Raw genomic sequence first — 27368 nt, forward strand, 5'->3', positions numbered from 1 at the left:
TTTCACTTGTCGTAGGGCCCCAAAATTGCAGCGTTTCATTGGTTTTTAGCCTTGGTACTTGGTCTAGAGGTGTCTCCAGAATCTCTGGATCTTTAAATGTTATGATGCAATGCCCCAATACTTTGAACTTCTCTAATCTTTTGTTATTTTATGAAGCTTTTACCCTTAAATTGTTGAACTCTTTGCCCACATAGTTTTTCACGGAGCAGTTAGTCCCTTCCGAGTTTTTCTTCTGAACAGCTCGGCCTCTTTAAGATGTTTTTTTTAATATCCAACAACATCACTAATTGAGCTCATTAGTCTCTGAGATCTTCCATCTGGTATTTTCTTGGCGTTTCTTAAATTTAAGTTAAATTGCATTATTGATGTGAAATTGTAAGGAGCGCATATATAGTTTTGAGATTTGTTGTGTTTTTCCACTATTTTTAATAAAATGCAGCTCTTGCTTTTTTTTCGAGAGTTATTTTGTGTAGAATACAATAGAATAAATAAAAAATGAATAAAAAAATGGGACTTAATGAGCTCTGAAGTTTTCATTAGGGTGGGTTTCCTTTGGACAAAGCCAGGCGGCTTGTTCCCCTTTTCTTCCAGACTTACATTAAACGAATCCAAACATTGCTCTAAACTAATCTGACTAACTTCATATCATAGATGTGAGTGTGGTGTATACTTCTCATCAAACTCACTGGAAGAAGACTTTTCAAAATGTGGAAACTGGCCTGTGAAGTCACTCCAGCAAACCTGTGTAAAGGACGGACTTCCTAATCTGATAATTGCACATATGAAAAAGGAAATAGAGCAGATGTAGACAAGAATGGATGCTGGATACTGTAACAGAAGATAAAATTAACAGCTGGTGTTACTGTGATGTTATACGTAAACGTTCGATAATTTGATCAGACTGTCACCAGGTGAATTTCTTTAACCTTCATTCATCAGGATGAAATAATCAGAGCTTCACTCATTTGTGTTTCTCAGCAGCAGAGACGTGCAGCTTCATTTCCTTTGTTATGACAGAGTCTCTCTCTAACATATTGTTGGATATTGTCTGAAGGAGGTCAAACTGCCATTGGTTTCTCTGTGCTTACAGTGCTTCCTTCCTCCTCTCTCCCTCCTTCACTATCCGCCTCCTCTCCTCTTCTCTACTAACCCCTCTCTGCGGCTTGCTCTCTTCACTTTTTTCCGCTCCTCCTTTCTCTTCACATCCCTAAATCTCTCCCCGTCATTACTCTCTTCCTGTCCTCTCTCCCTCTCTAGCTCTCTATCTCTTACTCTCTCCATGTGTGTTACCAGTCGCTCATGACCCAGCTGTCCAGCCTCAAGCTGACTGTCGAGCACACACAGCTGGAGAAGCAGCATTGGGAGGAGCGCTGGCGCAGCGCACAGGTGCCTCCTCTTCCTCCTCTCCTGCTCTTGCCGCTTGTCATCTCCCCGTGTTGATTTCTTTCCTATGATTAGTGTTATGTTTGGCCTCTTCTTTTCTACTTTTCTCGTCTTGCTCCTCCCCTTCTCGTGTTTTTTTCTCATTTCTTTTCTTTCCTTAGTTTCCTTAGTTGCATTTGTTTTTGTTGGTCTTGCGATAGCTGTGAAGCTCTGTCCTGTCCCTTTGAGCAGGAAGGGACCGGACAGAGAAACCTACACAATAAATAAATAAATCAAAACCTACACTGGTTTTGATAAGGACAAGGTTTGTATTTTTTAAAAGCAGAAACCAGTAGATTCCATCCTTTTACTTGTGGCTTTTTCTTTCCCGTCGTTGTGATTTTTAGTGTGCGTTTGCATGGATTTTGTGAATTTATTTGATTCTATCAGTTTTGTGTGTTTGTGCGACCCTACTGTGTTCATATTGTGCACTAAGGATATAACACGGTAATGATGGCTTCCACATAGTCTCACTTCAGCAGATTTCCTGGCTGGTGCCTTTCATTTTATTTTATATGCTCTGTAATATTTGGAGCCTTCGAGACAAACACAGATCTGATGGTAGTAACAAAACCCTGCACATCTCTGAGTTATTCTCTGGCTTCCCCTGCTTCTTACCCTATTGTAGGTTTTTGCTTCTGGGTTTTATTGCAGAGCAGCTGCAGGCATTGTTAAGTTTGCACTTATAGCATGCCACCATACAGTCTGTGCACACACCTGTTGTCTTCAGCTGTTGCCTCCACTGTATTTGTTAGCATAATGTGTGATTACTTTTTTTTACTATTCTTTTCATCTTAACTCAGATTAGGTTGTCATAACATGTCAAGGCCTCAGAGCAGACACAAGCAAATAGCTTAAATAACAGGGTCCACTTTATGATTTTTTGGAGATAAATGTTTTCCTGTTTAATTCTTATTTTGGCACTTTAGTCATTTAATCTGATGTCTGAGAATAGGAAAGTTGTAATGGATAAAGAAAACGTGGATTGCATGTGACTGAAGGCAGACTGAAGTACAGCAGTTTTTATTATATTAGAGGGTCAATACTGAAAAATAAGACAGAGGCTTAACGCTTGCATATGTATAAAATATCAGTATTATTGTTTCTTTTAAAAAATGATACTGCAGAAGATGTTTCTTCCTTTGATGCTAACATTCCCTTTTGCTGTTGTATTTGAATTTTCCCTACACGGAAGCATCGGTACCCTAATTTGTCCGTTTGTGTTGGCTTCAATTAAAGTGATGAGAGGTCTGACTGAGCTCTTAGCTCTTAGTCACTAGGCTGTAGACTGTATATAAAAGATGGACGTGATTGATAATCTTGAAATGGTTATTCTTGAAAGTTGTCACTACTGGCCGGAGAACAAAAGTTCACCTGGACAAATGCACATAAAACAAACGCACATATGTGGGGGTGTTCTGTGTTGTGTGGGGCTTTAAATATGTCCTCTGCCCCAAATCTACAAAAACAATGTAGTTTTTACACCATCTGTATATAAAAGATGGACATTATGAAAGTGATGCCACCTATTGTTTCCTGGACCTCAAATTTTGTTTGTTTGACCATTGCCATGTTGTTTTTGGAGCCAAAAAGAACTATATTAGCATGAGAAGGTGGCATGCTATGCTATCAGATAATGCTAGTAAGCTAAAGTTACGTAAACTGTATGAATGCAGTGCACAGAAACACACATATTTGCTTAGTGATAGATCAAATAAATATCAGAATGTCATTCAACAAAACTGAACCAATTATTCAGAGGAAACAATCTGTCAAAACCTTTTTGTACTATGCTATAAATTTGTTAAGAAGTCTTCCCACAGCCAAGTGCAGTTTATGGCACATCGTCCTGGCCTCATTTTCAGCTGTTTGGGCACAATGCAGTAGGGATGGGTATTGATAAGATTTTCACGATTCCGATTCAATTTTCGATTCTGTTTAACGATTTGATTCTTTATAGATTCTCCTATCGATTCTTTAAAAAAGAAAAAGGAGTACACAGAGGTCGATTAGCTTAGAACTTTGTTTTATATCTTCTCTTTGAACAAGATAGAAATTTAGGAGTAACATGGCCTTACAAACCCAACAGTGAGATCTTACGAGATCCAGCCTATGGCTCTTCAATGGGGTCACAGAGTCCCCAGGAAAAAAAAATTGTAAATACAAAATAATAAAATAAATATTCTTCTGTAACAATAACAAAGTATAACATAAATTATTCTGTAGCAATTACACAAGAATATCCAGTAATGTCCCTGCCTACAATTAAACACATTCACTTACCAAAAATCGGGGCATCTGCTGTGGCAAATGGGTTCAAGCCTTTTACCACAAACTCAGACACTGCTCGGTGACATTCGTCTATCCCGGCCTGAAAGGAGACGCTACCGGACACACACACCGCTGCAGCGACAACTGCCAGCATCTGAGCCAGACTCTGTCTGTCTCTCTCATCATGATCACCTAAATGCACAGTAATGGCAGGTTTGTAATAAGGCAGATCGCGCTAACATAATATGAACTGTTAGTTGATTATTTACCTGCCGCATTAACGGGAGAGGACGTGCAAACGTTACCGCTGCTGCTGGGTTGAGATTCACGAGTCGAGCGGGATTAAAAACATGACATTCATTTAAGGTTATCGTGTGTTTTGTGAGCAAATGCTTTTGCATATTCGTAGTGTTTCCTCCCTTAAATGAAATATCTACTTTGCAAGTATTGCAAGTTGCCCTGTTGTCATCTGTTCTCGTAAAGTATAACCAAACTTTTGAGCGACTGAGCCGCCGTGTTTCCTGCCAGGTAAATGATGCTCCGGAACATGGTGACGTCATTCGGGGCGACTGGAATTGATAAGGGAATCGTTTGCAAAAATGGCAAACAATTCCAAGGAATTGAAACAGTGGGAACCGGTTCTCAACAAGAACCGGTTTTCGATACCCATCCCTACAATGCAGTAATGTCAGTCATGTTACAGTAAACAGCTGAGGGTGGAGACTGTAGTACGTGTCAGAAATTGTGTTTTTTTGCCAGAAATACTTCCATTGGATAGATGCTTGAGTGGTGATGCAGGTTCCTTAGATCGTGTGGCGAAAGCTGTGGTAGAGTTTGTTTTAACAAAGTATTGTAAAAAAGTGAAATAGTGGGGTTGATTTAAAGCAGAAAACCAAAATAACTTGTGGCTACATGTGGCTTTCAGTGCTTGTTTTATATTTCCATTGTGTAGTTTTTATTTGAAAGAAGGTGCTCAGTGCCAAATAATAATAATAATAATGATGATAATATAGAATAATCTCAGAATTCACAACTCATTTTATGTGTTACTCTGATGGCTCATCAGTTGGCTGGTTGGTTTTTAGAAATGATTCCTTTTTAAGAAAAATGATTTGCTTAGTTGCTTCACACTTACAGCTCACAGACATCCACTGACCTGGAAGATCGACCCAGTTCACAGACATCTACTCTGACTTCCTCCACAGGCAGAAATCTCAGAGCTGCAGCAGCTCCTGGCCTCCAAAGATGCTGAGATCGTGTGCCTACAGACCCAGCTGCTGGCCAGAGGCGGCAGCGCCAATGACAACGCAGAGAGAGGTACACTCAGCTGACAGTCTGACCAATCAAATCTGTCAGTGCAGATATGTGTGAGAGGCAGCGATGTGCACGTCTGTCAACTCTGATTACTGTAACATCTAATCAACAGTTCCTCTCTTCTCTGTTCTCCACTTGGCTTGTGTTTTTTCCACTCTTTGCTGCCCTCTGCTGTAGAGGAGGTGTATATCAAGCATCTGATTAACAAATGTAAGGCATTTATGTTGCTAATGGGGCTAATTTCTAAGCAACCTCCTGGACAGCTGGATTTTTCTGTTTTGGTCATTTATGACTCAAATGTGAAACTTAAAACCAAACAGGGAAACACTTTAAATGTCGAGGCTAAGTAGTCTCTTCATCGGGAATGTGGACCACAGCTAAGCTTCAGTGTGTGTCTGTGATGTGAGCCTGTACATCCTTTCAAATCAAAAAGACTCAGAAGAGTGTCAGGCTATGCAGCGTCCACTGTCCTGTGCAAACTTCTTATACCACATCGAATCATCTTTATTTAACAGGAGTTCACCCAAAGTGCCTTCCGGTTTGGGAAGAACACATAGAATATAAAGTACAGTATAAAAGTACCACACAAACACGCTGATAAATGCACACAGTGAGGCATGTAAAAAAATAGATTCAAATCTGAGTAAATAGAACATAACAAGCACATTGAGAGGACTATAATATAAACATGTCATCTAAAGAAAATCTCAGAAGAGAGTGGGACAAGTAGTAGATAAAACTATGCAACTAATTTATTGATTCCTGCAGGAGGAGTCACCAGAGAGCGTTGCAGTATCCTGACATTTTGTGCTTTGTTTTTCCTCCTGGCATTGTCATATTGCAGTTCATTGCTTTCTTGTTGCCTTATAAATGCTGCTCTAAAGCCACCGATGACATGCATATCATTTCAAAGCTGAGTCGTTTGATTAAACAAAAAAAATCCCATTTAGATAAGTTTCTGCATTTGAAAGGATGTTAAATGAAATCTGGTGCCGGCTCGTGTTTGTGTGGCTGATACTGATGCAAGCCTCATTAGTTCTTCTCTCGGTAATGGTGCTGTTGACAATGCTCAGTTTCCACGTGTGTCCCAGGTGATGCTGCATGGGCAGTTGTGCTGTCAGCATGTATTTGTTTTGCTTGATTAGTCCTATTTGCACGGCTCTCGTGTCTGTCACCAGCACCGCTTCGTGCACCCATCAGCTGCCCTGATCTAACTAGCTAGCGTGAGGGTACAATAGGATCCTTTTTAACTTCTTTGTCTTCTTTGTTAGACCAGGAATACCAGAGGTTAAAGGTGGGGATGGAGTCTTTGTTGGCTTCAAATGACGAGAAGGTAATGAAATAATTTTTGCCACTGCTACAATATATATAATTTACAACAAGGTTAAATAAAAAGAGAATGACCATTTCTGCCTTGGTGATAACAGGATCGGCGTATAGAGGAGCTTACCATTCTGCTCAGCCAATACAGAAAGATGAGGGAGGTCATGGCACTCACGCAGGGTGAGCTTCCTTTTTCTGTATTGTGAGTTTCTGCTTGGAAACCTGTCTTTTCTCTCTAACGTCACTATGCCGCCAATTGTTTTGGTTTCTATCTACCAGGAAGCAGTGAAGAGGAGCTGAGCGGCAGTTTAAAGCTCAAAGCCATCACTCACAAAGCACACTCTGACATCCTCAGATCAGAGGTAGGATTCACAAGAAATTTTAAATAAAAGTCAAAGAATTATTGGGTTAATAATCTCACTTCCACAAATGCTTTGAAAAAATGTTTTTTCCTTCATAGCTATCATCAAGAGGATCGTCACCGCTTATGTTGTCCTCATCGCCGTATCAGAGGGATTTGGATTTCAGGTATGAACGTGCAGTGCACGTACTGTACGCGATGAATGAACGCCAGACTCTGAGTTAACTCTGTGCGGTGTCTGTTGCAGTTTCCAGAACTCTGTGGAGACATCGCTGGTGTCCGCTGCTGACCCAAGTTTGTTTAATGGGTCTTGGTAAGCCCTGCTACAGTACAAGCACATTCAAAGTGTACGTCTGCTTAACCAGATGTCATAGATACAATATTTTTTCTGCAGGCATCGACGCCGGTTGATGTCCAGCAGTCTTGAAGAGTTGCAGAGTGGATCTTTACAAAAGGTCTGTTAGTGTTTGCCTCCACGATTCGCTTGTTTAATATAAACATACTAATCTCTATCTAATCCAGCCTATCACATCTGCTTACTAAAAAGTACTTTAAATCAGTCCTTTCTAGCTAATCTTTAACGTCCTGTTAATCTGACTGTGTGATTGCTAACCTTCTAATTCTGGGTTTGTGTGTGTGTGTTCTCTGGTCTCTCCCGTCTCTCTGTTGGCTGTAGGCTGTAGAGATCCAGCCACTTGAAAGTGAATCAGATGTAGGGGCCGAGGTACTGATCTGCAACATGATGTCACACATTTAGCTACACAAATCCCATGTATTCATTATACATCTTTAGATTGCAGGATTAGTATATATTTTTTGTAAAGAAGATGAAATAAATCAAAATATAAACAAGACTTGGGCTGTGGCCAAATAGTCAAAAAAAATGACTCCTAATCAGTTTTTCCATGACCTGTATGGAAAACACCATGAAGTCAGGGGAAGATGTAATTTCATAAGGAAAAGAGAATCCGACTGCTCATTAAAATGTTGGCGTGGCACAAAAAGAGCTTCAAACACATATTGGATACTTTGCCTTGTCTGTTTTTACCTTGTTGTTTTATGCAGGCTGTATAAAAATGAACAACACGGTGAATCTTACTGAGGTAACCCTTTAATGTAGTCGCCACCACCTGCTCATATCACATTGGCTATCTTACTTGGCGAAACTACAGGTTCATACGTTCTGTGGTCTCTCGTCTCTACTACATCACTAATCTTCTCCTGTGTAGACTCCCCGCAGGAAATCTCACCCTGCTGTCCACTCGTATTTTCTCTTTCGACTAAAGAGATGATCCTTTGTAGTCGTTGCCTTGATTAAAGCAAGAATTTTAACAGAGTGGTTCATAGTCCAGCTTTGGGCTAAAACATATCCACATATTTGCATGTTATGTAATAAGAAAGCAGGATTTATTTATGTGATAATCTGCACCAAACGTCAGTTACTTTGATCGTTTATTGTTGTGAATGGTCTGACGTGCGATGCTTTGAATTGTCAAGATGATCACCTTTCCTTTCAGAAAGGGTGGATTAGGGTTTCCTCTGTTAAATGAGGCAATAAATGAAGCACTGAAGCACCTTTTCTTCAGTATTAAGAGAATTCAGACAGTTCTTATTACAGCGGCCACAGGGATATATTAGGGCCACTTTCCTTCTCTCCTTCCTTAACTAATCTTCATGACCAACTCCCCCCCCCCCCCCCCCCGATTGATAAGAAACTGTATCTAAAGATATATTCACATATATCCCTCTAAAATTTGGATCATGACCACATTCTTGCTTTTGCTGTTTTTTTTTATGCCAAACATAATTTTCACCTATCACGTCATTCACCTGATGATTTTTGACTTCTTTTTGGCCACCAGCTTACATTTTTCAAGCAGAAAATCTATTTATTTATGAAAGGGTAAAATATTTGTTGGCTATAAAATGTGATTGTGACTGTTTTTGTCCAGGTAATGGGCAACTTTCCTCTAAGAGTTCCTAAATTTTCTGTTATTTTGTAGTTATTATAAGTAAACAAATAGTCTAAAATGTCTAGAATGATGCGCTCCTTTTTCTATCCTATTCAGTGATTTCTAACAGGTTCGCATTATTTGGTTTGTGCCAGCAAGTCATCCATCCTCATTATACGTGTTTCACAAATAACAGGAAACACTTTAATACTAAGTTTTAACTTTAAAAAAAGTAACTTTAATAAATAAAGGTTAAGTAGAGATTGGACCCCAGCTCTCTAGCAGGAGGGTGAAATGATCTTTTAATAAGCAGTAAAGAACGTGGAACCAATCAGGTGCAGGGGAAGGAGGCAGCAGCAGGACAGGCAAGTGGAGGAGCCAATCAAGGGCAAGGGGACATACTAATTAGTATCAAGCCATATGAATTAAGACTTGAACATACTAATTATCATACATTGAAAGTACACAGAGTGTTCGTCATACAGAAAGAGGCAGAGTACTGAGAGATGTAACAGAAAAGCAAAAAGTAATGGAGTAGTTTCTGTGTGAGTAGTTATATGGCTGCATAAAAAGATCCACACAAGGCAAAGCATCTCTTAAATATACCCGATGCACTTACATCAACAAGTAATGACTGATGACCTAGTGATATGTTCGAGGGATATAATAGACAAAAACAAGCTCACAGCGTTGTCGTCTTTTCTGTGAGGCCACTTATAAACTGCTAGAATGTGTAGTAATGTTGTGCTTTATAGCAAACAGTGATGTAACTGTCCTGGTGCCCTCTGACCTCTTGTTCTCAGCATGACAAGTTCACAGTGCATTATAGTCAATATATAATCGTATAATCATACTGCGTCTACACTAACAAACACACACACAAACGCGCACACACACACACACACACAAAAGGGCCAAGACCCACCTGAAGTGGCTGTCGCTAGTACTTGACATCACAGCTGCCTCCCAGCTGTTTCTTTCTGCTGGCCTTTCTCCAGTTATTCTCTCAGACCCCGATGACTTTAATGTGCGGTTATATTCCAGCATCATCAGACATTCACTGTCTAAAGGACAGACGGTTATGCAACAGAGGAAAAACACAAATCACCTCACGGCCCCGCTGTGATCTTATGAAAGCCATCGGGTAAAGCCACTAACTTTCAGTGTAGTTAAAGAAGAATGTAAAAAAAGAGAATCGGAGCCACATAGCAACACTACAGAGATTAAGGTGTCCACTTTGTTAGAGTCAGAGGTGTCTGAAAATCATTTTAGATTCAAAGCTGCAGTGAATTTATTGAATTGTATACATTTTAAGATTATATCTGGAATGTGATGCCAGACTTGGCTGAAAGAGTAACACACTGTTTGCTTTTTATATTGTACAGAATCCCCACATGGAGCTGAACAAGTACCAAACTCTGCCGGGGAAACTGAGTAAAAAGAACGAGCCGCGGGCCGAGCTGAACGGCGACGGAGACGGAGAGTATTTATCTCCCGTCCAGCTCTCGCCTGTCCACAGCCACAGCCAGGACTACAGTCTGAGTTAGTGTTGTATCTGTTAAGCACCATGTTTTAATCTGTGAAATCTCAAATGCAGGTCTCTCGCTCTTTGTAATTTAAACCTAAAAAATCTGCATGACCTTGCACTCAAGGGAAAAATTTAAATGTTTGTATATTTTGGGGAATACATTTATTCGGCTGAGCTAATCAAGCAGCCTTCTGGCTGTAGCTTCATAGTGACCGTACACATCTTATTTAGCTTTGCAAGAAAGCCAACATGCATATTTCCCCTCTTGTGTAACTTTTCCTTGGAATATAAAGCAAGTGATTTTAGTGAACAGATCATTTGGCACTGCAAAGCAAAACAAAACAAAAATATTTTTTGTCTTTGTCAACTAACTCTTCGCCCACTGCTTCCTTTCTGTGCCTTTTCTTTCTCCTCCTCCTCATGCCTGCTCTGCTGTCGGATTGCTCTTGTCTCCTGTTTGTGCTCTGACTGCAGTTCGCTGCAGGAGTGCCAGTGCTCCGGTTTTAGGTACTGTATGCCCTCACAGAAACGCAAATGTCAAAACTGAAAATACACTTTCAGAAGAACTGAAACGCAGTGTTTCTGTGACTGTGAAGTCACTGAGAGAAAGCCTCTTTGAGCAAACAAAAGCATCACCTATCTTGTGAGCAAAACAAGATTTTCTGAGAGGTGAGCGGAGTCAGGGTGAGCAGCCGTTTTCGCTGAGGATGAAGCAGCTTTAAAGCCCAGGATTATTAGGACTCCCTCACGACTCAGAGAGCTGTCGAAGATAATGCCCGCCTCTCTCGCATCAGCATTTGCTGAATTAAACATACGCTTTAAAGCTAATAGGCATAAAAGCACACGGCCACCCGTATATCTGCGTACACAGAGTCAGAGCTTAAGAAGGCAGGAGGGTAATCAGAGGACTGCGAGAGGGCGAGGAGTGCAAGCTTAAGTATGTATGAAGTTCAACTAGCTAAAACACCCCAAAGTAAACAAAGAAGGATGCAATCTGACATCCGCTCCCACTCGCTCTCGTGGCCTCACTGGGGTTGCACTCGCTCACAGTCCACAGTTGATGCTCCCTGTTGAAGGAGCAAGTGTTCAAAATCAAAAGGTAGCTGCTTCAAATAGGTTTCACAATCTGAAGACTGTTGTGGGGAGAACATTCATTTTGATCCTTCACAACAAGGCTGCACTAACCAGTCTGTGGTACTGTGTTGGCTGTGTCCATCCTTTCTATACAGTCTATGAGAGCACTATTTAAAATACATTACTGTTCTTATTCAAGGACTTTTAAGAAACCCTGTATATTTTGCACTTATCTTAGAAAATCGTTTTCTGGTTCTAGAATATTTGGGCAGATATTCTTGATCCTACCACTGAGTGGCAGATAGGATGGATAGATGTAGCATGGACTAGCATGCATATTCAGAGGTCAGCGCATATTAACTGAGACAGATATTTAGAGTAATGGGCTTGAAGCAGTAATTTAGAGTACTTCTAAAGACTTAACCGTCAACAGCTCTGCTTTACAATCAAACATGTATTCAGCATTTATTTCGGAGATAAAGACGCTTTGACTAATAATGCCTTCTGCTTTTTTTCTGCTTGCATCCTTCTCACTTAACTAACCTCTTCTGCATCAGGATCTCCTGGAAAACATGACCTCTATGATGTTGGTGGGTATATCATTTCACCCCTAAGTGTAGGAGTCTTACAAACCTGTTGAGAAGAATTTGCCAGCTTGTCTGTTTCTGGGGCTAAATAGGTTATCTGCATCATTTTATGTAGCACTGTCAAATATTGGACAGTTTAACAGCCACATTTGAATTCTGACACAGTAAGCACTCCAACATAGGAGAAAGACACACAAACTGTAGTTTTGAGTCTTTTTCTAACAATTATGTCTTTGTTCCACTTAGTAGCTGTTTTCCTTTGGTGTCTTTTTTCCAGCTGCTCTGTGCATCTTCCTGTTTCTTTGTGTTGTTGGTTGTACCAAGTCACTTGGTATATTTTTTTATGTTTTTTGCAGACGTTTCAGATTTGTTTCTAGCCTTGTCTAAGGCCTTTCTTGCAGCAATTTAGCATCTCTGTGGTCACTGTGGGATGCAAATCTTTGGAGCTTTGTTTCTTTTGTTATTTTGTTTTGTCTTTTGCATATCTTTATGGTTATTTGTGTTCTCTAAGGTAGTCCTGTCTCTCTCTCAGACACAAATTCGTGTCTCTTTTGTAGTGAAATTCTGTTTTTGTGTATAGAGCCTTCTTTTTGCAATTGTTCTCTTGTGTCTTTGTGGTCACTTGGTTACTTTTGTGTTGTCTTTGGATGTGTAGTGTTTGTGCTGTGTTTTGGGATTTCTTTAGAGTAATCCTAAATCTCTTTTTGAGTTGTCCTTTGACTATTTGTAGTAGGTTTTAGTATTGAATATTTGCTTAAACACAAAGCCTATGACCTAGAAGTAGCCAGGAAAGTAATTCCAGAACAGTGACTATAGGTATGAGTAGGAGCTTTAATATTGTGATCAGAAATAGAGGACCTTACTGGGAATTTCAAACTGTTGGTTTGGTGCACATAAAAGGTGTAGTGCTGTACAAAAAGTGGTTTATTATTGCATGTATGAAAAATCTCAATGTGAGACGGTCAATTTTCCAAACAGAACAATCTCCTGTACGTGTGATTTAATTTGGAGCAGCAGATGTTCATGTTGTTCTTGTCCATAGCAGGAAACACAGATACTCTGGATCCCAGAGCTCCCCTCAGGTTCCTGCAGTGATTCCCCTCCTCATTGTTTTTTTTCCTGTGGCAGAGCATTCAGAGAAGCTGGAGGAGTGCTTTCCATCAGACCAGTCCCCGCTGTCCTCTGGAGTGGACTCTGGACAGCAGTCTCCTGTCTCACCAGAGAACAGGAAGGGTCACAGAGGAATTAGGAAACTCTGGGGGAAGTATGTTTTAAGGATATACAGAGCACACACTTAACAACATGTTTGGTGTCCTAAACTTTTTATATTTATACTCATGTTCTCATTTCTGTCTGCAAGGATCCGTCGCAGTCAGTCGGGTAGTCCTGTCCAAGTTCATGACCCAGAGCTAGGAGACTTCAAGAGGGGAGGATTCAGAGCTACAGCTGGACCTCGATTGGCCCGTCCAGGGAAAACACAGTATATTAATTAATAAAATATCTATATTAATAAAGTGAATAGTAGTGATTAGGTGCACGGTTCACTTTTTGGTGTTTTGTTCCTATGCAGAGATCTGAAGACGCCATTTTCTAAGTGGAACACAGAGCAGGTGTGTGACTGGATTGAAGACATTGGACTAGGTCAGTACAGCATCCTCGCTCGCCAGTGGGTCACCAGCGGTCAGACTCTGCTATCAGCCACGCCACAAGACCTAGAGAAGGTATACACACTCAAACGCACACATCACTGCTTTATAGAGTGTGGTTCCTAAAGTGATGCTTCTAAGACAACCGGCACAAACAATCACACTGTGTTGGTTTTCCATACAGCGTGTCACATATTTTCCATTTCTACCTGTCTGATCATTGTTGCCGTCTGTCTGTTTGTTTGGTCTTTAGTAACGCCTGCCTCTGCCTTTCAACCAGCTCTTTAGTTTCGCCTTCAACACTGTCACATCATACACCTCATCTCCACCTCCAACCTTTCTCTGCATCTCATCCAGATCATTTTGATCAGTTCTGTTTCTTTCTTCGGGTTAATCTATATTAATACTGTGATCCATGGAAACTGTCAAACCTTGGATCGCCGTATCAGGAGTTTCTGTTTTTCTTTTTAAATACCTCACCTTATATATCCTTCTGCTAGGAGTACACAACTGTTTGTTTATTTATGTACTGTGTTTACCTTGGTTTTTGACCATTTTGTTATTTTTCTTTAAGTTGTTCTTCATTAAATTCTTCATCTTTTTAATAGAAAGTGGGTCTTTGAATATACTTTTCAGATTTGTCCTTTATGGTATGCAGCTTGCAGTATTTCTTTAAATTTAGGTGCAACCAGAACTTGAATGGCTTTTATTACTAAAAGGTTAGTTTAATCATTTAAATTCAATGAAATTACCATCAGATAGTCAGATTGAAAGATAGGGTGAGAAGTTCAGCCATCCGGGAGGGGCTCAGAGTAGAGCTGCTGCTCCTCCACATCCAAAGGAGCCAGTTGAGGTGGTTCAGGCATCTGACAAGTATGCCTCCTGGGCACCTTCTGGGTGTACTGGGAATGCCTTGATGTTCCCCCAGGCAAGCTAGAGGAGATGGCTGGGGAGAGGAAGGTCTGGGCTTCTCTGCTTAGGCTCCTGCCCCCGCGATCCGGCCACGGATAAGCGGAAGGAGATGGATGGATGGTCAGATTGTCAGTCATTTTATCAATGATTGAATTAATATTTTGCAGGTTTACTAATTTATGGGTGCTCCACATTATCTGCCAATTTAACCACTTTTGCAGTAGAAGAGGCTACTTCAACCTGTTGCTTTATTCACAAAGGGTTGCTGCAGCACGGGCAGCACGGTGGCACGTCATTGGCACTGTTGCCTCACAGCAAGAAGGTCCTGAGTTCAATTCCACCATCTTTCTGTGTGGAGTTTGCATGTTCTCCCCATGCGTGGTTTCCTCCCACAGTCCAAAACACAGGAGTAAATGTGAGAGCAAATGGTGTCCCTGTGTGCTAGCCCCGAGACAGACTGGCAACCAGGGTATATCTCGCCCTATGACAGCTGGGATAGGCTCCAGCACCCCCCCACCACCCTGAAAAGGATGAGCGAATGGATGGTTGCTGCTGTTGCAGCAGCTCTGCAAGTTATATTTGGCAGATTTGTTTTATGTTGGATGCTTTTCCTGACGCGAACCTAAAGGGATTTGCGTCTCCTCCCATGATCTGACCAGGGATTTTTCACTTGTTCGATGAATGTATAAAGCACTAAAATATTTTTAAACAATAATTTCACAGATAGGAGACTTTGGAGAATTTGGAAAACTCTTTCATGTTTTGCCTGTTATTGGAGTTATTTCAGCATCATTCCACATTCGACTATGAGGGTCAATTTTTAAAAAAAAAGGTCCGCCGTTCATTACAGCACTTCACTATGCAGACGATGCACTGATGCTACAGTAATGCTACAACCTTTGCTGATCGTACACGCTAAAAATGGATGTCATTAGACTTTACGAAGAGATAGCAGAGGTTCTGTTGTTCAGACCTTCTCCCCACTCTTAATGGCATGGGAGTTGTAGCATTTTGACATACTACTTGGCGACTACTGCAATAGTTGAGTGTAAGCAAGTCTTTGATTTCACATCTGCAGCTGCTCCAGAACATCGCTGCCTAGCCACATAAAATCATGAAGAACCTTTACGACAGGACCCTTGCTGTCGCTTTTAAACTGTGGTTTACCTATTCACATCAGAACCTAATCAACACTGGAAATGTTTTAAAATCCATTCAAAACACTGGCTTTTAAACTAAGCCTCAACATTTGCTTTTATTTATTTGTAAGATTTTATTAATTTTGATATTCTAAAGAGTTCTTTTTTGGTAGTACAGCACTTTGACCAATGTTGCTTTTATATCTGGTTGACTTGACTAAACTGTAACAGGAGGAAAAAGCCAATCGTTTCTCTTTGTCCACAGGAGATGGCCATGAAGAATCCACTCCACAGGAAGAAGCTTCAGTTGTCCATCAAAGCGATCAGTAGCAAACAGCCTGAAAAATCTGCAGAGCTCGATTACCTCTGGGTTACCCGTATGTAAAGGATTCTTTCTCTCACATACGCACAGACACACATATGGGAAAATCTCCGAGAAAACAGTTATGTTCTTTGTTCCAGGTTGGCTTGATGATATTGGCCTTCCTCAGTACAAAGACCAGTTTAATGAAGGAAGAGTGGATGGGCAGATGCTGCAGTATCTCACTGTGGTGAGTTTGTAACTACTCAATTCATGTAAAGTTAAATCAGCGTTACCATATGGGGGGAATGAGCTTACAGTTGCCCAAAAATAAAAGGGATGTATGACATGTTTCCCTTCTTGTATCTGTCTCTGCTCTCCATGTTAGAACGACTTATTATTCCTTAAAGTGACCAGCCAGCTGCACCACCTCAGCATCAAGTGTGCCATTCATGTTCTCCATGTCAACAAATTCAATCCCAACTGCCTCAAACGCAGGCCCGGCAATGAGGTATTGTTAACTCATTTATACGGCAAAGTACAAAGATGGCAAAAGAGCCATTAGTGAGTGAACTCTTAAATTAAAACTTCAAATCAGATCCACTGTCTTCTTCTTTGTAAGTTCTTTTTGTACATTGTATTTGTATCTCACGCATTTTTCATAAAGACTCCATCCATGAAAGTCAAAAACTTGATCACCCGTTCAAGGTCATCACTTGTGGAAGTCCTTGTTCTGACTACCTGTATGTGTGTGTGGCATCACATGGTGTCACATCAGAGTTAGCTAAGTTCATAGATTCCTGCTCACAGATGCACATGTTGGTGGTCAGAATAGGACATCCACTTGTGCCACATTTGCACATGCAGACTGAGTACAGTTTATATAACTATGTTGGTTTGTATTTTTTTAATCAGTTCGTGCAAACAAAATTTGCCAGAAAACATCACTTTGTAAGGCTGGGAAACTGTTAAAAAGTCAAACTAGAACAAAAAATACATTCATTTGTGTGTGTTACAGAGCCAGTTCACTCCCAGTGAGGTTGTCCAGTGGTCTAACCACCGAGTCATGGAGTGGTTGAGATCTGTGGACCTTGCAGAGTATGCCCCAAACCTGAGGGGCAGCGGCGTGCATGGAGGGCTGATAGTGAGTACATAAAAGCAGCCGGCATCTGGAGCAAAATGGAAAACAAGAATTTAAAAAGCATCTGACATCATTTCTCCTCAAATAGATGCTGGAGCCTCGGTTTAACTCTGATAGCATGGCCATGCTGCTGAACATCCCTCCTCAGAAAACTCTGCTGAGGCGCCACTTAACCACCAACTTCAACAACCTAGTAGGAGCACAGGCTCAGCAGGAGAAGAGGGAGTACACTGAGGCGACAGGATACTCCCCACTCAGCATCACCGCTAAAGTCAAGGTAAGAAAATACAAGAAAAGACTCAATTATAAAGTTGAGAGTAGCACAGGCAGTAGGTAAAATAAGGCATCATAAGAGACCAGTTAACACCTTCCCTCTCCCTGCAAGTGTGAGAAAAGCGCCTTAATCCACGGTGAGACCTCAGTGTGTCAGCTCGGTTTAATCTCCGAGCTCTTCCAAAAGTTTAAGCCAGTGAGAACTGCTCTGCTGCTCCTCACATCTTTAAGACTCAGCCATCAGCCACAGCGTCAGCTCAAAGTGCCTCTTGAAGAAAATAATTAAGTAATAATAGAAGAATAATTCATCATAAGAGAATTCACGCTTGCATTTGATCCACTTATGATCTTGGACACTTAGACATCTAATGCAGGAAGTATGTATGTGGATGTTTTTGTGGAGGTATATAATACTGTGGATGGGAAAAAAATCCCAAAACGAAATTGTTATTGTTAAGTTAGATTTTCCCCTCAAGATGAGCCAGCTATGAAGTAAAATCCAGCAGTGCTTTGTGACGATATCACAGATGTTAGAGGACACATTTGATGAATGTTGTTGTGTGTCGCTGCCCGGTGTCCCTCATTCACATCTACTAAACACAAAAAATAGCAGATATTAGGGAAATCCATACAGATGTGATTACAGGAAATGGAACAAAACTGAGCACAGCATTGTTTTGATCTCAGTGTCAGCCTGCATTTCATAAATAGCGTTTTAGCTGCAAGCTCCTTTGCAGCCCACTGCAATGCCAGCTTCCCTTTCATGCTGCTCTGGTCTTTTCACTTGGCAGTAATACCAGTGCAGTGTATCAGTTGAATTACAAGTATTCAAGATATTCAGTGCATCTCAAGTTTCCAAGGTGTGATCAAAAGAACCAGGGAACCAAAAACCCCATTACCTGATTTAAATCTGATCAAGGAAGCTCTCAGAGTTGTTTGTCCTTGCTGTAGTTTTTGTGCATAGGACTGGGAGTCCACCCCTTTGTAGTGTTGGTGTTAAGATCTCCAGTTTGCATCTGAATAACTTGTAACAATAACATTTAATCTACAACATCTAAGGAATCTCCTTTTAGCTCTGTTTTGGTCTCCATATAGTCCTCAACAGGCGGCTGCATCTTCCATAAAGTTCAGCTGCTAGTCACAACATCTGTTTGTGGTTTGATGCTTGACACGCGACGTGCAGTTTTATCAAAGATTTAGTTGCCTGCAGCTGTTAATGATGGCAAATCAGTAAAGAAAATCACATCAGTGAGTTGGGTAATCATTCTTATTGACATTGTTGATGTAGGAGTAGTGATTGGCACGCTTTAAACGTGTTGCTTCTTGTTGTAGAGCCTATCATTAGTCACATTGTTCTAACATTAAAAGTCTTCTCAGCAGTCACTGTTGCTTTGTTGAAGCGTGACAGCATGACGATGCTTTTGTTCCTGTTTCACTGCAGCCGAAGAAGTTGGGCTTCTCTAACTTGACTCACCTCAGGAGGAGACGGCCGGATGAATCTACAGACTATGTCTGCCCCATCGAGTCCTCCTCGCCTCAGTCGGGACAGTCTGCAGTGAACGGGGTGCAGATGCGGCCCTACACTGGCTTCAGAGGCCTGAGCCCCATCCTAGACCGAGAGCCTGACCGCTCCAGGGACCAGGTGGGGCTAGAAGATAGCAGAGCCGACCCATCTCCATGGCAACAACTGTAACGCCAACAACACGGATGACTGTTGTCATCCTGTCTATTAGCCATTCAGCTATCTCTGCTACTACTCTGCTTCCTTTGCTTGCAGCCCATAATACCTCAGTCCATCCCCTGATGTGCTTCTTTAAGCCCCGCCCATCAGCCCGACCCTGTGCCTTACATTTAGAGATTGTTTCTCAGTCAGCTGCTTGTCACGCTGCAGGGAGTCCTGAGACGAGCACAATTCAAGTATTTTGATTTCAGCTCCGGTCAGATGCCTAACTAACCCAACCTCAGCCTCAAACCTGTGCCATGACTCTTAACTCATCACGAGAGAACACAGCCTCTCTCTGGATTCCTGTGACATCACTTCCTGTAATCCATACAGCATATACAGACATGTCTTCTTGTACAGTATTAAGCCAACATGTGTGCACCACCAGTAGATTATTTTTTATGTGTGACCTTTGATTTTTCTAACCAGGTTGAATGCAGTTCTGTTACATGGTCGAGATGAACTTGTGCAATATTTACATAAAATAATGGAGGGATTTTATTTATATCATTGCAGAGAAAATCATAAAATAGCATGTTTTGTTTGAAACTTGAGGTGGTGATTTTTGTACCGTTATTTTTCATATTTGACTGTAATAGTATTTTTATAGCAAAGAAAGGAAGCTAACGTGTGGTTTATCAAATCATTTAATAAACAAAATCCGACATGAGCAAAGTTGATTCATTCTTTCTGATGATCAGAGTAGAAGCAGATGTGTAAAATGTTCAATGTCCTTTATTTATTTAGTTTTTAGTTGTACATCGGTATAGGGGCCTGTACTGGACATTTTCAGTGTTTCCCACAGAGGTAGATTGCACGTGCAAAAGGAGGAACATCCATGCTGTCTTAACTTATAAGAGCCATAAATTGTTGCCATTAAAGTCAATTTCTCATTCTATGTAAGGACTCAAAATTTACCGCATGTAGCGACTCCAGCTCTTGTTCTGCTCTGTAACATCATCAGTTCACAAAGTGATATTTGGCATTTCTGGCTTGCTGCATATAACCGCAGTAAGTTCAGGTTAGTAACCAGAACCAGCTGTCCCTCTGCTTCAACTTCCAGTTGACAGCAGTTTTCCAGTTTAGAACAGGGATTACCTTTACCAGCAGTCCGAGGTGGTAGAGTTGGAATCTGTTCACCGCGGGAACAAGAGACTGACTGGAGAATAGCTCAGTGACATCAAGACAGCAACAACAGTGACCCGGCTACCCTGCCAATGTCAAAGCATGCTGCCTGTTAATGTGGTTGAACTCACAAACTAAGAGTTAGGTGACTTCATATGGAAAACACTGAATTCCTCAGGAAGCATATTCTGTATTTCTTAAGATAACGTAACAGACTACGCTGCTGGGCGGAGCCACGAGCAGCAGCATGCCTTAATAACCTACATCAAGCACTAACCTGCTTCCATCATCATCATCATCTCCATTCTCACCATCACAGTGGCTGTCATTGCTGTTTATGACGCCACGTTTCCCCCCTTCGGCTGAGCGGTCTGAGCCAAGATGGCTGATGATCATCACCATGGTAACCCTGTTAAAGGTGACATGGGAAGTGCATGTTTGACTATGACTCAGCTGCAGGTACAATCCTCATTATCAGTGATCTGTTGCACGTTTTCATATCTTTCTACGGTAATTTTAAAAGGTTTAAGAAACATATTGTTTTGATGATAGTAAGCCTGTAATTGTGAGTTGTAATGAGTTTATAAGGAATCTGTGTGTGTGCGTGTGTGTTGCAGATGGAGACCACAGAGGGTACCATTTTGCAAATAGAAGCTCTTTCTGAAAGCATCAACAACCTCACAGTAAGCGCCAACACACACAAGCTGCTGCCTAATGACTTGTGCAGCTGATTCGCTCACTGGGAATCTGCTTGTAGTCTGCTGTAAGAGAAGTTTGAGTCACTCAGATGGAAAACTGCAGATACTCAGATGGAAATGCCATTAAAACACCACGTCTTGTGTCTGTGTACAAATTAAAGCAATGCTGCTAGTGTGAAACCTGCTCGCTGGTACTTGCTTCTTTATTACTTGCGGCTATCATCCAGATGCCAGGCTTGGTTCTTTAGCATTTGTTCTGTTCGTTCAAGTCAAGAAAATCATGACAGTAACTGAAGTCTGAGATGTTTGATAACACGTTTGCAGCGTCAGTACATCAGTGAAGATCTTGGTAAAAAAAGAAATTTGAGCATTATTCATATCTTTTTATTAGTTGAAGTTAAATTTTAAGTCCAAGAATCTGCAGGAGTTACATCAGAACAAGGAAGGGCGAATTTAAACCTCAGATTTATTATTTGAAATAATCACAGTAATTAGAATCAACAAGCTTCCATTGCACTAGAGAGCAGAGAGACGATAACCAAGGCATACTTTTTATCACAGCAGACCTTTTAAGATGTCATAGAATGAAAAGCACAGTCTTTTTACAAACATTAATAATGTTCATATTTGCTAAGGTGAGTTAGTGTCACACATTCAAGGTAGCCATGTCTGAGGATTTCCTACAGATTCATCTTCATGTTGGGCATCTTCATTTTATAAATTCCACCTATGCTTCTCCTTTGTGACATGTCATAAAACAATCTCACATCGGATCTGATGTTCTCATTTCAGTAAAGTATACTGACCCCAGCTCAGAAGCAAACACTAACTTCTAATCTCTCTAACCCATTGCCACTCCCATGATGCTCTGCCCCCAGTATCTGCTCAGCCGAGATGAGCTGCGGAAGGAGATGAGGCGTTCACAGACGGCGCTAGTTTGAAGGACGATGACCCTAAGCTGTAGGCTGTCAATCAACCACAAAGACCTGTAGCGACCTGTCTCACAGCTGAATTGTACCTCAGCCCTCAAGCTAACACTGCAGCGTGGAGCTCCTTGTATTTACTTCTACTAGCCCCTGATACCTCAAGTTAACTCCTGCACAGAGGACTGGGAAACACAAACGGACCTACACATTTTGACAACAATCAAAGGTCTTATTTTTATTTTCTAGAGTGCTGAATTGAACAGTTATTTATACACTTTTTTTGTTACTGCTTTCCTTAATTCCCTATGCAATGTAGCTTTTAATGAGCATACTGACCACTGTGTACTGTAAATACTGTGCTGGTATTTCATTGGGGAGGACTGTGCAAAGCAGTGAACATGCAGTTTAGAATGGACAAACTGGACATTCCATCAAAAATGGTGTTGAAGCCATTTTTAAGAGCAGAGCAGCCAAAGAAGAAGGAGCTGGTTCCTCGACATTGTCATTCTATTGTTCTGCAGAGAAAGATGCTACATATCACATGTTGAAATAAAGAAGTTACAAGAACTACCAATGCTTCCTAAATGACTGTATGGAACAAAAAATTGTTGAAACTCCTCTTTTGCCTCAAAGTAGTACTGGCCATGATAGAGCACTACCCCTCCCTGAGCTTGGTCCTGCTGGAGGTCTCTTCCTGTTAAAAGGAAGTTCTTTTTCCCCACCTTCACTCAGAGCTTGCTCTAAGTGAGTTGTGTGTTGTCTGATCGTGGGGTTACGCTAAATACCTCAAGACCCATACTTTTGTGAACAGGAGCTATATAATTCAAATTTAATGAAAATGAACAAGCTGCATTATTTCAATCATGAAACATAACTTTTTTAATTTACTACAATATAAATTAGATGGACAAAATATTAAATTATTGTTGTTTGACTCCATTAATCCTGAACATTTGGATACTACATCCAGCTTTGCAGTTTGGCTAAAGAGGACACCCATCATGAATTTAATTTCATTCCCTAACTCAAGGGAATAAGTTTACAGGTAGAGATCAAAGATTGTGCACAGGAAAGAGAAGTCTGGTTGCTTGTAAAAGAATTTAATCCCACAGTGTTTTCAGCATACTAAAAGTGGCCAAAACCTGGACTTTGCTCTGAAACATCATATAAATTTATGTTTCTGTGGCTTTAATTTCTATGGCTATTCAGCTATTTTAACATGATCACAAAACTAACACCAGGATTTACTATGGTTCATTTAACCCTCCCCAGCTGTGATGTGAACACTTTACTAAATTTACTTTTACAAGTAACTTTTTAAAGCACATCCAAATATATGGTAGAAGTCTGGAACAGTAGGACAGTAGTTTGTGATATTCGGTTGACAAAAATCAAAGAAAAATGATAAGACTGGGTCCTCTAAACGGTTTTGTAGGATTACAGTTCACTGTAGTCCTACATTAACCTCTACTGGTCAAATCTGGGATTTCTCCACCTGTGAAACTTTTATCATTTCCTAAACTGACCTTGAGAGCCTCCACACTATAAGTTGCTGTCCCAGCCTACCTGTCCTCATTGCTGCTTCTTTCTAAAAGCAGACAGTTACACATTTTGTTTACCCGCCAACCCCTTCAGGCTCACCCCAGTCCTCAAGCTGCTGCACCAAGCTAACTGGTAAGATGAGTCTTTTGTTGACTTACCTAAAATTTGACAAGATGCAAACACCACACCCTTGCTGCCACTGTCAGCGAAAACTCTGCTTCAGCAGAAAATTCTCAGTATTCTGCTGGAAGTTCTCTACACATCAGGACACAAACAACCATAAAACACTCACACAGACTCTGTGTATCTCAGCAGGACGAGGGAGAAGAAGAAAGGAAATGTAGTGTATTTGGAACTGTGGAAGCTCCCAGACCAGTCCTGGTGAGTATCTGTACTGATTGACAATGCTCTTTCTGTTTATGTGCAACGCGCTGGTGGACCAGAAACTGATCAATATTTAATGTGGAAAGTAGTGTCAGAGTCAATTATGCTCTCAAATAAATGAACAGTGACACTAATTCCATGTGCTGGGACAAAAGCAGAACAGACAGTGGGTTCTTTTGCTCCTCAAAAATGCAACTGATTTAAATTTAAAGCGATAGCAGTCACACAGCAGTGCTTAAATGGTTGTGAAGCCTTTAAATTTTCTTCATTTCTCTGTATATATGACCTCAGAATTAATAAAAGTAGATAAAGAAAACCCATTTAAGCAAATGGATCCAAAATATGGGTTGTCTGTTTACTGAGAAAACCATCCATTGTTACACATCTGTAAAAGGTTAACATTTGACCTCTGTTTAGAAAAAAATATGCAACTAAATCTAAGTTTAAACTTAGGAAGCCTGCACTTTCTCCAGGGCTGGTTTTTCACAAAACCAACGCTGTCCTAAAGGTAATGGATGGACGTAGCTGCTGTGATGTCATTCACTGGTTTGAGGACCATATTTGGAAGAGAGAAGAGTGCTAAGTTATTGGCTAACACTAGCAGTCTTTGTTATGAACTAGAAGGCACTGACAGACACAGTCGTGAGGTCGTTTTTAATGATTCTAATGAATAGAACCGAAGCCTAGCAGACTCCAATTGGATCCAGCTGCATGTGTCCGGACAGCTGTCAGAGTGACCATGCCACTAACTCAAGTATTCATGTGAAATATTTATTTTATTAAAAAAAAAAAAATCTGAGGGAAACTATCCATAGAAGAGTCTCTGAGGGATGATTTGCTTTAGGAGTCAGCCTCAAATGGTCATTGGAGGAACTGCAGTTTTTGGAATTTTCCACATGTAATGTTGGCTCATTTTTTTTCTCAAACGACCAACTCTGATATTTCTAATTTTTTTTAACTGGGTTTGTTTTCATCTATATTTAGAACTAATGTGAAAATCTGAGTATGTTTTAGCACCAGTATGTGCATTTCAGCTTAAATTTTACACCAAAATCTGACCATTATCTTTCCAGTGTATCAGGGAGACCAGCTTGTGATCTGCTGCCCATCATCCGTCGACCATGGGTGCAAAATTCAGCAAACCTACATCTAACCCACTGAGAAACGTGTTTTCCTGTTTCAAATGTGGCCAATCCAGGCAACCATCCTTTTATCATAATATATCCCCCCAACCGAGCATCTTTGCTACACTAAAGAGGCGCAATGTCCCCAGGCCCAACGAGTTCATACATCTTTTCAGCAACTGCATCTCTGCTGCTACAGCCAGAACCCAAGAGTACCTCACCTTCAAGGATCCAGAGGACAAGTTACGCCCGAGTCCTGATGTGCTCACTCAGGTAGCAACACTTATTGAACAAAATACGTCATCAATATCCAAGACATTTTGCTTTAGAGAAGTTACTGAAATATCTCACGCTTTAACAGGTCTTCCTGATGACCTACATCACTCGGAGTGTTGAGGTCAACCTGCAGGATACCCTTAACTGCACAGTCATGACTCCTGAGCAGCGCGTCCTCCTGGGTGCTGACTGGGTTTGGGCAGTGCTGGAGAGGCCGACCAAGAACCCCAAGTTCCAGATTGTCGTGCAGGTCCTGCACCTGTCTGAAAGGGAGGAGGCTGAGCAGAAGGTCTCTATGGACACCTGCAGTGAATCCATCCAGATGGCCCAGATGGAGTCCAGCAACAATAACATGTACGAGAGAATGGTGAACTTCTGCACCTCCATCGGCAAGGACTGCTACGCTCTCTTCTTGTTTTTTGGGAAAAAAACCGACAAGGTGAATATCTATGGCGTCCTCAGCAATAATTTTGAGGCGGCCAAAGGAAAATGCAGGATTGACAGACCTCTGATCGAGAACTTCTTTAAAGGTTTGAGGTATCTCCATACGCCTTTAGGAATGATGCAGGCGATTATGACCAAAAATAAAGGCGAACCCATCACTGTCATGATTAAATTCAGCTGAATCACAGTAAGACGAGCAAGCTGAGCTACGTAGTTATGTTGTATCGAAGAGGTCAAAGGTCACACAAAATCTGGTCCTCTCTGTCTGTCCTCTCCCCCTTCCTCTTCACCCTCTGCACCACAGACTTCAGCCACTGCACAGAGACCTGCCATCTTCAGAAGTTTTCTGATGACTCTGCGGTGGTTGGATGCATCAGCAGGGATGATGAGACAGAGTACCGGGCTGTGGTCGACTCCTTTGTCACGTGGTGTGAGCAGAATCATCTGCAGCTCAACGTGGCAAAGACCAAGGAACTGATCGTGGACTTCAGGAAGACCAGGAAACACTTGACCCCTGTTTCAATCCAGGGGGTCAGTGTTGACATTGTGGAGGACTATAAATACCTTGGAGTACACATTGACAATAAACTGGACTGGGCTAAAAACACCACAGCACTTTACAGGAAGGGCCAGAGTCGCCTCTATCTTTTGAGGCGACTGAGGTCCTTCAACATCTGCCAGAAAATGCTGAGGATTTTCTATGAGTCTGTTGTGGCCAGTGCGATCCTCTATGCTGTTGCATGCTGGGGGAGCAGGCTGAGGGTCGCAGATGCCAACAGACTCAATAAACTAATCCGTAAGGCCAGCAATGTTGTGGGGATGGAGCTGGACTCCCTCAAGGGGGTGTCGGAGAGGCGGATGCTGTCCAAGATAAAGACAATGTTGGATAACACCTCCCACCCACTCCATGACATGCTGGTCAGTCACAGGAGCTCGTTCAGTGAGAGACTGAGATTACCGAAAAGCACCACTGAACGACACAGGAAATCATTCCTGCCTGTGGCCATCTCCCTGTACAACGCATCCACTTAACACACTGTTTACTGCTACAACTACACATGTTTCTTTTCCAGCTATTTATTTATGAGTGACTTATGTATGTATGTATATATATGTATATATTGTACTATTCTTAGTTAGCGTATTGTCTGTCTTGTCTTAATGTTGGTTTATAATGGAGCACTGTAACAAAAAATAATTTCCCCCAGGGATCAATAAAGTATTCTGATTCTGATTCTGATATGCACACACTGATCCCCCCTCCCTTTCCATACGCCTTCGATGATTGTGCCCTACCGGGGAAGATGGCAGTCAACTGGACCAGCGCAGATATGCTGCAGGACCGGATGCGCTGTCTACACCGGCTCTCTCTTACCCTTTACCTGCCCCTGTTGCTTGTCTTGTGTTTCTATGGTGTATTGATAGTCATGTGCTTTTGTGCTGAGGTGTTTTTTCTGTTATCAAACTGTTCTCCCACTAGGAGCTCAGTCTGAGTGGAGTTTTTTTCCCTCCTCCTCTTACCTCATGTAGTGTATTTTCGTTGTTTTTTCCTATCAGCCTACCTTTCTTACATGTCTCCCCAATGTGATGTTTGTGTAAAGTTGGTCAGAAGGTTCCTTTGTAAGTGCGCATGTGCCATTGGCGTGCTGCCTGCTGTAACCCTAATTTCCCACGGGATTAATAAAGTATTCTGATTCTTATTAACAACTAAGGTCCAGTTATTTGTCTTAACAAACATTTCAGGCACATCCTCTAGTCTATTTGTAGGATTGTTGGCTGTCCACTCAAGATTCAGAGTTCAGAATACAAAAAGCAGAATAAGAGATTTTTGACTACCTGACTTCTGTCTGTATTAAGAGTGGCCTTTGGTGTCATATTTCAG

At 41.3% G+C, this 27368-nt stretch overlaps 2 protein-coding genes across 2 annotated transcripts in view; both read left to right on the forward strand.

Annotated features, from left to right (window-relative positions):
- The window catches only part of ppfibp2b (PPFIA binding protein 2b), a 103355-nt gene extending 81065 nt beyond the window's left edge, over positions 1-22290 (forward strand). Inside the window, exons 9-32 of the mRNA XM_076886880.1 lie at positions 1258-1386; positions 4899-5010; positions 5185-5217; positions 6279-6340; positions 6435-6510; positions 6610-6692; positions 6791-6858; positions 6939-7004; positions 7086-7146; positions 7368-7415; positions 10029-10185; positions 10646-10678; positions 11803-11835; positions 12961-13096; positions 13193-13312; positions 13403-13553; positions 15795-15906; positions 15992-16080; positions 16219-16341; positions 16849-16974; positions 17060-17248; positions 18686-18886; positions 20710-20775; positions 21669-22290. Coding sequence (XP_076742995.1) covers positions 1258-1386; positions 4899-5010; positions 5185-5217; positions 6279-6340; positions 6435-6510; positions 6610-6692; positions 6791-6858; positions 6939-7004; positions 7086-7146; positions 7368-7415; positions 10029-10185; positions 10646-10678; positions 11803-11835; positions 12961-13096; positions 13193-13312; positions 13403-13553; positions 15795-15906; positions 15992-16080; positions 16219-16341; positions 16849-16974; positions 17060-17248; positions 18686-18886; positions 20710-20775; positions 21669-21731 — 2337 coding nt within the window. The 3' untranslated portion in view covers positions 21732-22290. The remainder of the gene's footprint in view (positions 1-1257; positions 1387-4898; positions 5011-5184; positions 5218-6278; positions 6341-6434; positions 6511-6609; positions 6693-6790; positions 6859-6938; positions 7005-7085; positions 7147-7367; positions 7416-10028; positions 10186-10645; positions 10679-11802; positions 11836-12960; positions 13097-13192; positions 13313-13402; positions 13554-15794; positions 15907-15991; positions 16081-16218; positions 16342-16848; positions 16975-17059; positions 17249-18685; positions 18887-20709; positions 20776-21668) is intronic.
- A 151-nt stretch (positions 22291-22441) lies between these two features.
- rep15 (RAB15 effector protein) lies at positions 22442-26720 on the forward strand. The gene is made up of 3 exons (XM_023155010.3): positions 22442-23639; positions 24716-25039; positions 25128-26720. Exons 2-3 carry the CDS (start codon positions 24764-24766, stop codon positions 25665-25667), a joined length of 816 nt encoding a protein of 271 aa, XP_023010778.1. The 5' UTR covers positions 22442-23639; positions 24716-24763; the 3' UTR covers positions 25668-26720.
- The last annotated feature ends 648 nt before the right edge of the window (positions 26721-27368 follow it).

The sequence above is a fragment of the Maylandia zebra genome, linkage group LG7, assembly GCF_041146795.1.
Source record: "Maylandia zebra isolate NMK-2024a linkage group LG7, Mzebra_GT3a, whole genome shotgun sequence".
In the NCBI taxonomy this organism is placed as follows: domain Eukaryota; kingdom Metazoa; phylum Chordata; class Actinopteri; order Cichliformes; family Cichlidae; genus Maylandia; species Maylandia zebra.

Excerpts from the sequence above, each read along its gene's own strand:
- rep15 (XM_023155010.3), top strand. The coding sequence starts at position 24,764 with ATGGGTGCAAAATTCAGCAAACCTACATCTAACCCACTGAGAAACGTG. Across the intron at positions 25,040-25,127 it reads GTCCTGATGTGCTCACTCAG|GTCTTCCTGATGACCTACAT; the intron begins GTAGCAACACTT and ends ACGCTTTAACAG.